Here is a 10,000-nt window from a genome sequence, read left to right as displayed (position 1 = left end):
CACTGTTACTGTAATCTCCTGTTATCACTGTAAAGCCCAAACACTGTTACTGTAATCTCCTGTTATAACTGTAAAGCCCAAACACTGTTACTGTAATCTCCTGTTATCACTGTAAAGCCCAAACACTGTTACTGTAATCTCCTGTTATCACTGTAAAGCCCAAACACTGTTACTGTAATCTCCTGTTATCACTGTAAAGCCCAAACACTGTTACTGTAATCTCCTGTTATCTCTGTAAAGACCAAACACTTTTACTGTAATCTCCTGTTATCACTGTAAAGCCCAAACACTGTTACTGTAATCTCCTGTTATCACTGTAAAGCCCAAACACTGTTACTGTAATCTCCTGTTATCACTGTAAAGCCCAAACACTGTTACTGTAATCTCATGTTATCACTGTAAAGCCCAAACACTGTTACTGTAATCTCCTGTTATCACTGTAAAGCCCAAACACTGTTAATGTAATCTCCTGTTATCACTGTAAAGCCCAAACACTGTTACTGTAATCTCCTGTTATCACTGTAAAGCCCAAACACTGTTACTGTAATCTCCTGTTATCACTGTAAAGCCCAAACACTGTTACTGTAATCTCCTGTTATCACTGTAAAGCTGAAACACTGTTACTGTAATCTCCTGTTATCACTGTAAAGCTGAAACACTGTTACTGTAATCTCCTGTTATCACTGTAAAGCCCAAACACTGTTACTGTAATCTCCTGTTATCACTGTAAAGCCCAAACACTGTTACTGTAATCTCCTGTTATCACTGTAAAGCCCAAACACTGTTACTGTAATCTCCTGTTATCACTGTAAAGCCCAAACACTGTTACTGTAATCTCCTGTTATCACTGTAAAGCTGAAACACTGTTACTGTAATCTCCTGTTATCACTGTAAAGCCCAAACACTGTTACTGTAATCTCCTGTTATTACTGTACAGCCCAAACACTGTTACTGTAATCTCCTGTTATCACTGTAAAGCCCAAACACAGTTACTGTAATCTCCTGTTATCACTGTAAAGCCCAAACACTGTTACTGTAATCTCCTGTTATCACTGTAAAGCCCAAACACTGTTACTGTAATCTCCTGTTATCACTGTAAAGCCCAAACACTGTTACTGTAATCTCCTGTTATCACTGTAAAGCCCAAACACTGTTACTGTAATCTCATGTTATCACTGTAAAGCCCAAACACTGTTACTGTAATCTCCTGTTATCACTATAAAGCCCAAACACTGTTACTGTAATCTCCTGTTATCACTGTAAAGCCCAAACACAGTTACTGTAATCTCCTGTTATCACTGTAAAGCCCAAACACTGTTACTGTAATCTCCTGTTATCACTGTAAAGCCCAAACACTGTTACTGTAATCTCCTGTTATCACTGTAAAGCCCAAACACAGTTACTGTAATCTCCTGTTATCACTGTAAAGCCCAAACACTGTTACTGTAATCTCCTGTTATCACTGTAAAGCCCAAACACTGTTACTGTAATCTCCTGTTATCACTGTAAAGCCCAAACACAGTTACTGTAATCTCCTGTTATCACTGTAAAGCCCAAACACTGTTACTGTAATCTCCTGTTATCACTGTAAAGCCCAAACACAGTTACTGTAATCTCCTGTTATCACTGTAAAGCCCAAACACTGTTACTGTAATCTCCTGTTATCACTGTAAAGCCCAAACACTGTTAATGTAATCTCCTGTTATCACTGTAAAGCCCAAACGGCTTTACAGAAGAAGAAAGCTTCTTTGCCCAGAAGAAGCAGTTGAACAGCAAGAGAAGACATCTGTGTGTGAGTGTTTACTTTTCTCAGTCGATTTTAGCGCGGTTCTTTGTTGCTAGGAAACTTTGTGTTTGTTTGCTGTGTTTTACTCTGGTAAAACGCACGCACACGTGGCATTTGTTTGTGTCGTGACTTTTGAGTTTCGCGTGGCTGAACGGTGGGCGTGGCCATAAGCCAGTTAAGCATTTAAAAACAGCTAGTCAATAGAAGTTGTTAGAAGAAGCAGTTGAACAGCAAGAGAAGACATCTGTGTGTGAGTGTTTACTTTTCTCAGTCGATTTTAGCGCGGTTCTTTGTTGCTAGGAAACTTTGTGTTTGTTTGCTGTGTTTTACTCTGGTAAAACGCACGCACACGTGGCATTTGTTTGTGTCGTGACTTTTGAGTTTCGCGTGGCTGAACGGTGGGCGTGGCCATAAGCCAGTTAAGCATTTAAAAACAGCTAGTCAATAGAAGTTGTTAGAAGAAGCAGTTGAACAGCAAGAGAAGACATCTGTGTGTGAGTGTTTACTTTTCTCAGTCGATTTTAGCGCGGTTCTTTGTTGCTAGGAAACTTTGTGTTTGTTTGCTGTGTTTTACTCTGGTAAAACGCACGCACACGTGGCATTTGTTTGTGTCGTGACTTTTGAGTTTCGCGTGGCTGAACGGTGGGCGTGGCCATAAGCCAGTTAAGCATTTAAAAACAGCTAGTCAATAGAAGTTGTTAGAAGAAGCAGTTGAACAGCAAGAGAAGACATCTGTGTGTGAGTGTTTACTTTTCTCAGTCGATTTTAGCGCGGTTCTTTGTTGCTAGGAAACTTTGTGTTTGTTTGCTGTGTTTTACTCTGGTAAAACGCACGCACACGTGGCATTTGTTTGTGTCGTGACTTTTGAGTTTCGCGTGGCTGAACGGTGGGCGTGGCCATAAGCCAGTTAAGCATTTAAAAACAGCTAGTCAATAGAAGTTGTTAGAAGAAGCAGTTGAACAGCAAGAGAAGACATCTGTGTGTGAGTGTTTACTTTTCTCAGTCGATTTTAGCGCGGTTCTTTGTTGCTAGGAAACTTTGTGTTTGTTTGCTGTGTTTTACTCTGGTAAAACGCACGCACACGTGGCATTTGTTTGTGTCGTGACTTTTGAGTTTCGCGTGGCTGAACGGTGGGCGTGGCCATAAGCCAGTTAAGCATTTAAAAACAGCTAGTCAATAGAAGTTGTTAGAAGAAGCAGTTGAACAGCAAGAGAAGACATCTGTGTGTGAGTGTTTACTTTTCTCAGTCGATTTTAGCGCGGTTCTTTGTTGCTAGGAAACTTTGTGTTTGTTTGCTGTGTTTTACTCTGGTAAAACGCACGCACACGTGGCATTTGTTTGTGTCGTGACTTTTGAGTTTCGCGTGGCTGAACGGTGGGCGTGGCCATAAGCCAGTTAAGCATTTAAAAACAGCTAGTCAATAGAAGTTGTTAGAAGAAGCAGTTGAACAGCAAGAGAAGACATCTGTGTGTGAGTGTTTACTTTTCTCAGTCGATTTTAGCGCGGTTCTTTGTTGCTAGGAAACTTTGTGTTTGTTTGCTGTGTTTTACTCTGGTAAAACGCACGCACACGTGGCATTTGTTTGTGTCGTGACTTTTGAGTTTCGCGTGGCTGAACGGTGGGCGTGGCCATAAGCCAGTTAAGCATTTAAAAACAGCTAGTCAATAGAAGTTGTTAGAAGAAGCAGTTGAACAGCAAGAGAAGACATCTGTGTGTGAGTGTTTACTTTTCTCAGTCGATTTTAGCGCGGTTCTTTGTTGCTAGGAAACTTTGTGTTTGTTTGCTGTGTTTTACTCTGGTAAAACGCACGCACACGTGGCATTTGTTTGTGTCGTGACTTTTGAGTTTCGCGTGGCTGAACGGTGGGCGTGGCCATAAGCCAGTTAAGCATTTAAAAACAGCTAGTCAATAGAAGTTGTTAGAAGAAGCAGTTGAACAGCAAGAGAAGACATCTGTGTGTGAGTGTTTACTTTTCTCAGTCGATTTTAGCGCGGTTCTTTGTTGCTAGGAAACTTTGTGTTTGTTTGCTGTGTTTTACTCTGGTAAAACGCACGCACACGTGGCATTTGTTTGTGTCGTGACTTTTGAGTTTCGCGTGGCTGAACGGTGGGCGTGGCCATAAGCCAGTTAAGCATTTAAAAACAGCTAGTCAATAGAAGTTGTTAGAAGAAGCAGTTGAACAGCAAGAGAAGACATCTGTGTGTGAGTGTTTACTTTTCTCAGTCGATTTTAGCGCGGTTCTTTGTTGCTAGGAAACTTTGTGTTTGTTTGCTGTGTTTTACTCTGGTAAAACGCACGCACACGTGGCATTTGTTTGTGTCGTGACTTTTGAGTTTCGCGTGGCTGAACGGTGGGCGTGGCCATAAGCCAGTTAAGCATTTAAAAACAGCTAGTCAATAGAAGTTGTTAGAAGAAGCAGTTGAACAGCAAGAGAAGACATCTGTGTGTGAGTGTTTACTTTTCTCAGTCGATTTTAGCGCGGTTCTTTGTTGCTAGGAAACTTTGTGTTTGTTTGCTGTGTTTTACTCTGGTAAAACGCACGCACACGTGGCATTTGTTTGTGTCGTGACTTTTGAGTTTCGCGTGGCTGAACGGTGGGCGTGGCCATAAGCCAGTTAAGCATTTAAAAACAGCTAGTCAATAGAAGTTGTTAGAAGAAGCAGTTGAACAGCAAGAGAAGACATCTGTGTGTGAGTGTTTACTTTTCTCAGTCGATTTTAGCGCGGTTCTTTGTTGCTAGGAAACTTTGTGTTTGTTTGCTGTGTTTTACTCTGGTAAAACGCACGCACACGTGGCATTTGTTTGTGTCGTGACTTTTGAGTTTCGCGTGGCTGAACGGTGGGCGTGGCCATAAGCCAGTTAAGCATTTAAAAACAGCTAGTCAATAGAAGTTGTTAGAAGAAGCAGTTGAACAGCAAGAGAAGACATCTGTGTGTGAGTGTTTACTTTTCTCAGTCGATTTTAGCGCGGTTCTTTGTTGCTAGGAAACTTTGTGTTTGTTTGCTGTGTTTTACTCTGGTAAAACGCACGCACACGTGGCATTTGTTTGTGTCGTGACTTTTGAGTTTCGCGTGGCTGAACGGTGGGCGTGGCCATAAGCCAGTTAAGCATTTAAAAACAGCTAGTCAATAGAAGTTGTTAGAAGAAGCAGTTGAACAGCAAGAGAAGACATCTGTGTGTGAGTGTTTACTTTTCTCAGTCGATTTTAGCGCGGTTCTTTGTTGCTAGGAAACTTTGTGTTTGTTTGCTGTGTTTTACTCTGGTAAAACGCACGCACACGTGGCATTTGTTTGTGTCGTGACTTTTGAGTTTCGCGTGGCTGAACGGTGGGCGTGGCCATAAGCCAGTTAAGCATTTAAAAACAGCTAGTCAATAGAAGTTGTTAGAAGAAGCAGTTGAACAGCAAGAGAAGACATCTGTGTGTGAGTGTTTACTTTTCTCAGTCGATTTTAGCGCGGTTCTTTGTTGCTAGGAAACTTTGTGTTTGTTTGCTGTGTTTTACTCTGGTAAAACGCACGCACACGTGGCATTTGTTTGTGTCGTGACTTTTGAGTTTCGCGTGGCTGAACGGTGGGCGTGGCCATAAGCCAGTTAAGCATTTAAAAACAGCTAGTCAATAGAAGTTGTTAGAAGAAGCAGTTGAACAGCAAGAGAAGACATCTGTGTGTGAGTGTTTACTTTTCTCAGTCGATTTTAGCGCGGTTCTTTGTTGCTAGGAAACTTTGTGTTTGTTTGCTGTGTTTTACTCTGGTAAAACGCACGCACACGTGGCATTTGTTTGTGTCGTGACTTTTGAGTTTCGCGTGGCTGAACGGTGGGCGTGGCCATAAGCCAGTTAAGCATTTAAAAACAGCTAGTCAATAGAAGTTGTTAGAAGAAGCAGTTGAACAGCAAGAGAAGACATCTGTGTGTGAGTGTTTACTTTTCTCAGTCGATTTTAGCGCGGTTCTTTGTTGCTAGGAAACTTTGTGTTTGTTTGCTGTGTTTTACTCTGGTAAAACGCACGCACACGTGGCATTTGTTTGTGTCGTGACTTTTGAGTTTCGCGTGGCTGAACGGTGGGCGTGGCCATAAGCCAGTTAAGCATTTAAAAACAGCTAGTCAATAGAAGTTGTTAGAAGAAGCAGTTGAACAGCAAGAGAAGACATCTGTGTGTGAGTGTTTACTTTTCTCAGTCGATTTTAGCGCGGTTCTTTGTTGCTAGGAAACTTTGTGTTTGTTTGCTGTGTTTTACTCTGGTAAAACGCACGCACACGTGGCATTTGTTTGTGTCGTGACTTTTGAGTTTCGCGTGGCTGAACGGTGGGCGTGGCCATAAGCCAGTTAAGCATTTAAAAACAGCTAGTCAATAGAAGTTGTTAGAAGAAGCAGTTGAACAGCAAGAGAAGACATCTGTGTGTGAGTGTTTACTTTTCTCAGTCGATTTTAGCGCGGTTCTTTGTTGCTAGGAAACTTTGTGTTTGTTTGCTGTGTTTTACTCTGGTAAAACGCACGCACACGTGGCATTTGTTTGTGTCGTGACTTTTGAGTTTCGCGTGGCTGAACGGTGGGCGTGGCCATAAGCCAGTTAAGCATTTAAAAACAGCTAGTCAATAGAAGTTGTTAGAAGAAGCAGTTGAACAGCAAGAGAAGACATCTGTGTGTGAGTGTTTACTTTTCTCAGTCGATTTTAGCGCGGTTCTTTGTTGCTAGGAAACTTTGTGTTTGTTTGCTGTGTTTTACTCTGGTAAAACGCACGCACACGTGGCATTTGTTTGTGTCGTGACTTTTGAGTTTCGCGTGGCTGAACGGTGGGCGTGGCCATAAGCCAGTTAAGCATTTAAAAACAGCTAGTCAATAGAAGTTGTTAGAAGAAGCAGTTGAACAGCAAGAGAAGACATCTGTGTGTGAGTGTTTACTTTTCTCAGTCGATTTTAGCGCGGTTCTTTGTTGCTAGGAAACTTTGTGTTTGTTTGCTGTGTTTTACTCTGGTAAAACGCACGCACACGTGGCATTTGTTTGTGTCGTGACTTTTGAGTTTCGCGTGGCTGAACGGTGGGCGTGGCCATAAGCCAGTTAAGCATTTAAAAACAGCTAGTCAATAGAAGTTGTTAGAAGAAGCAGTTGAACAGCAAGAGAAGACATCTGTGTGTGAGTGTTTACTTTTCTCAGTCGATTTTAGCGCGGTTCTTTGTTGCTAGGAAACTTTGTGTTTGTTTGCTGTGTTTTACTCTGGTAAAACGCACGCACACGTGGCATTTGTTTGTGTCGTGACTTTTGAGTTTCGCGTGGCTGAACGGTGGGCGTGGCCATAAGCCAGTTAAGCATTTAAAAACAGCTAGTCAATAGAAGTTGTTAGAAGAAGCAGTTGAACAGCAAGAGAAGACATCTGTGTGTGAGTGTTTACTTTTCTCAGTCGATTTTAGCGCGGTTCTTTGTTGCTAGGAAACTTTGTGTTTGTTTGCTGTGTTTTACTCTGGTAAAACGCACGCACACGTGGCATTTGTTTGTGTCGTGACTTTTGAGTTTCGCGTGGCTGAACGGTGGGCGTGGCCATAAGCCAGTTAAGCATTTAAAAACAGCTAGTCAATAGAAGTTGTTAGAAGAAGCAGTTGAACAGCAAGAGAAGACATCTGTGTGTGAGTGTTTACTTTTCTCAGTCGATTTTAGCGCGGTTCTTTGTTGCTAGGAAACTTTGTGTTTGTTTGCTGTGTTTTACTCTGGTAAAACGCACGCACACGTGGCATTTGTTTGTGTCGTGACTTTTGAGTTTCGCGTGGCTGAACGGTGGGCGTGGCCAGCTGTATTAAACAATCAGGTATTAGGCGTGTATAAATAGGCTCAGTGCTCCGCGGCAGCGGTCGCGGCGGCGTGAAGCCCTCATCGTGTGAAGACCGAAGAGTGTAAAGACCAACGACTCTACCTGTGCGACTCCACCGAGCAAGGACACCGGCAAAGCACTTGAGTAGTAATTTCTCATTATTTGTTTTATCGTTTCCTCTCTTTTCTAATCAACTTTCACCTGATCTTTCTATTTGTGTGCTCTTACACCATGTGTCTTCTAATCCCTACTATTACTAACATGCGTAAATCCAATGCCACACGTCAGAGGCATTCCAATCCTAACAACCTGCGTACCCTTCCAATGTCTTCTAGTACAATTTTTTCGATTCCTATTGCTCTCTGGAATTGCCAATCTGCAGTAAACAAAGCTGATTTCATTACATCTATTTCTAGTCATTTAGGTCTCAGCCTTCTGGCCCTGACTGAGACCTGGATCAGACCAGAGGACACTGCCACATTGGCTGCCCTCTCCACTAAATTCACTTTCTCACACACCCCTCGTCTGACTGGAAGGGGTGGAGGTACTGGTCTGCTCATCTCAAACGATTGGAAATTTAATAATCTACCACCCATGTGTAACAGCTCATTTGAATCACATTCTATTACCATCACTAGTCCTATTAAAATCCATTGTGTAGTTGTATATCGTCCCCCAGGTCAGCTTGGCAGTTTCTTAGAAGAGCTCGATGTACTACTCTCATCCTTCCCCGAGGATGGTACTCCTCTCATAGTTCTTGGAGACTTCAACATCCACCTTGAAAAACCTCAAGCTGCTGATTTCCACACTCTGCTTGCTTCATTCGACCTCAAACTAGTATCTACTACAGCTACTCATAAATCAGGTAACAAACTTGACCTTATTTACACACGCTACTGCTCCACTGACCATTCTCTAGTCACTCCACTGCACACCTCAGATCACTTCCTCCTCACTCTCAATCTCAATCTGCCCCAGAACACAACACACACTCCTCCACAGGTCACCTTTCGGCGTAACCTACGCTCACTCTCACCCTATTGCCTATCCTCTTTGGTCTCATCCACACTTCCTCCTCCAGACCAGCTCTCAGCACTAGATACTAACAATGCAACTGATACTCTTTTCTCCACTTTAACATCCTGCTTGGACAACTTCTGCCCTCTCTCCACCAGGCCAGCCCGCGCCACTCCCTCTGCCCCCTGGTTATCTGATGTTCTTCGTGAACATCGTTCGAAACTCAGGGGTGCAGAGAGGAAGTGGCGCAAATCCAAAGATCCTACTGACCTTGGTCTTTATCAATCCCTCCTCTCTTCCTTCTCTGCTAACATATCTACTGCTAAAACTACTTACTATCACAACAAAATTAACAATTCTTCTGACTCTCGCAAGCTCTTCAAAACCTTCTCCTCTCTTCTTAACCCTCCTCCTCCTCCTCCTTCGTCAACCCTAACAGCTGACGATTTTGCAACATTCTTCATAAATAAAACAACCACCATCAGCGGACAATTTACCAATCCACAAACTAACACACACATTTTAGCAGCTAACACAAAGACTCTACCCTCATTCTCCTTGCTTTCAGAGACAGAAGTCTCAAAACTCCTTCTTTCCAGTCGACCTACTACCTGTCCGCTCGACCCTATTCCCACTAACCTACTTCAAGCTATTTCTTCCTCTGTTGTACCCGCACTCACACACATCATAAACGCCTCTCTTCACACTGGCACATTTCCCACAGCATTCAAGCAGGCTCGGGTAACCCCACTGCTTAAGAAACCCACTCTAAATCCAGCACATCTAGAAAACTACAGACCGGTATCCCTCCTTCCATTTGTCGCAAAGACACTTGAACGAGTCGTTTTCAACCAGATCTCCTCCTTTCTTACGCAGAACAACCTCTTGGACAACAATCAGTCTGGCTTCAAAAGCGGACACTCAACTGAGACTGCTCTGCTCTCAGTAATCGAAGCACTAAGACTTGCAAGAGCCGCTTCCAAATCCTCAGTTCTCATCCTGCTGGATCTGTCTGCTGCCTTTGACACAGTTAACCACCAGATCCTCCTGTCAATCCTAAAGAGGAAGGGCATCTCGGGAACTGCACTCCTGTGGTTCAAGTCTTACCTCTCAGGCAGGTCCTTTAGGGTGTCGTGGAGGGGTGAGGTGTCTAAGACCCAGCATCTAGCCACTGGTGTGCCTCAGGGCTCAGTGCTTGGACCACTTCTCTTCTCCATCTACATGACATCACTAGGATCTGTGATTCAGAAACATGGCTTTTCCTACCACTGCTACGCTGATGACACACAACTCTACCTCTCATTCCAGCCGGATGATCCGACGGTAGCCGCTCGCATCTCAGCCTGCCTGACAGACATCTCTGGCTGGATGAAGGACCACCACCTTCAACTAAACCT

General features: G+C 43.3%; 2 protein-coding genes across 4 annotated transcripts in view; one reads left to right on the top strand and one right to left on the bottom strand.

Moving 5' to 3' along the window:
- ppp1r16b (protein phosphatase 1, regulatory subunit 16B) overlaps positions 1-10,000 on the bottom strand; it is a 69,686-nt gene that overhangs the window by 14,145 nt on the left and 45,541 nt on the right. The gene's annotated exons all lie outside the window — the stretch shown is intronic.
- Positions 1,765-10,000, top strand: part of LOC307006447 (uncharacterized protein) — a gene marked incomplete at its 3' end in the record, with an annotated part of 8,951 nt that continues 715 nt past the window's right edge. Inside the window, exons 1-2 of the mRNA XM_079627441.1 lie at positions 1,765-8,130; positions 8,266-10,000. The exon at positions 8,266-10,000 is cut by the window's right edge and continues 715 nt beyond it. Of these exons, the coding sequence (XP_079483567.1) occupies positions 7,818-8,130; positions 8,266-10,000 (2,048 nt within the window). The 5' untranslated portion in view covers positions 1,765-7,817. The remainder of the gene's footprint in view (positions 8,131-8,265) is intronic.

The sequence above is a fragment of the Phoxinus phoxinus genome (assembly GCF_949152265.1).
Source record: "Phoxinus phoxinus genome assembly, chromosome: 11".
NCBI lineage: Eukaryota > Metazoa > Chordata > Actinopteri > Cypriniformes > Leuciscidae > Phoxinus > Phoxinus phoxinus.
Note: the sequence above shows the minus strand (reverse complement) of the source record. Positions and strands in the feature narration are given on the sequence as shown.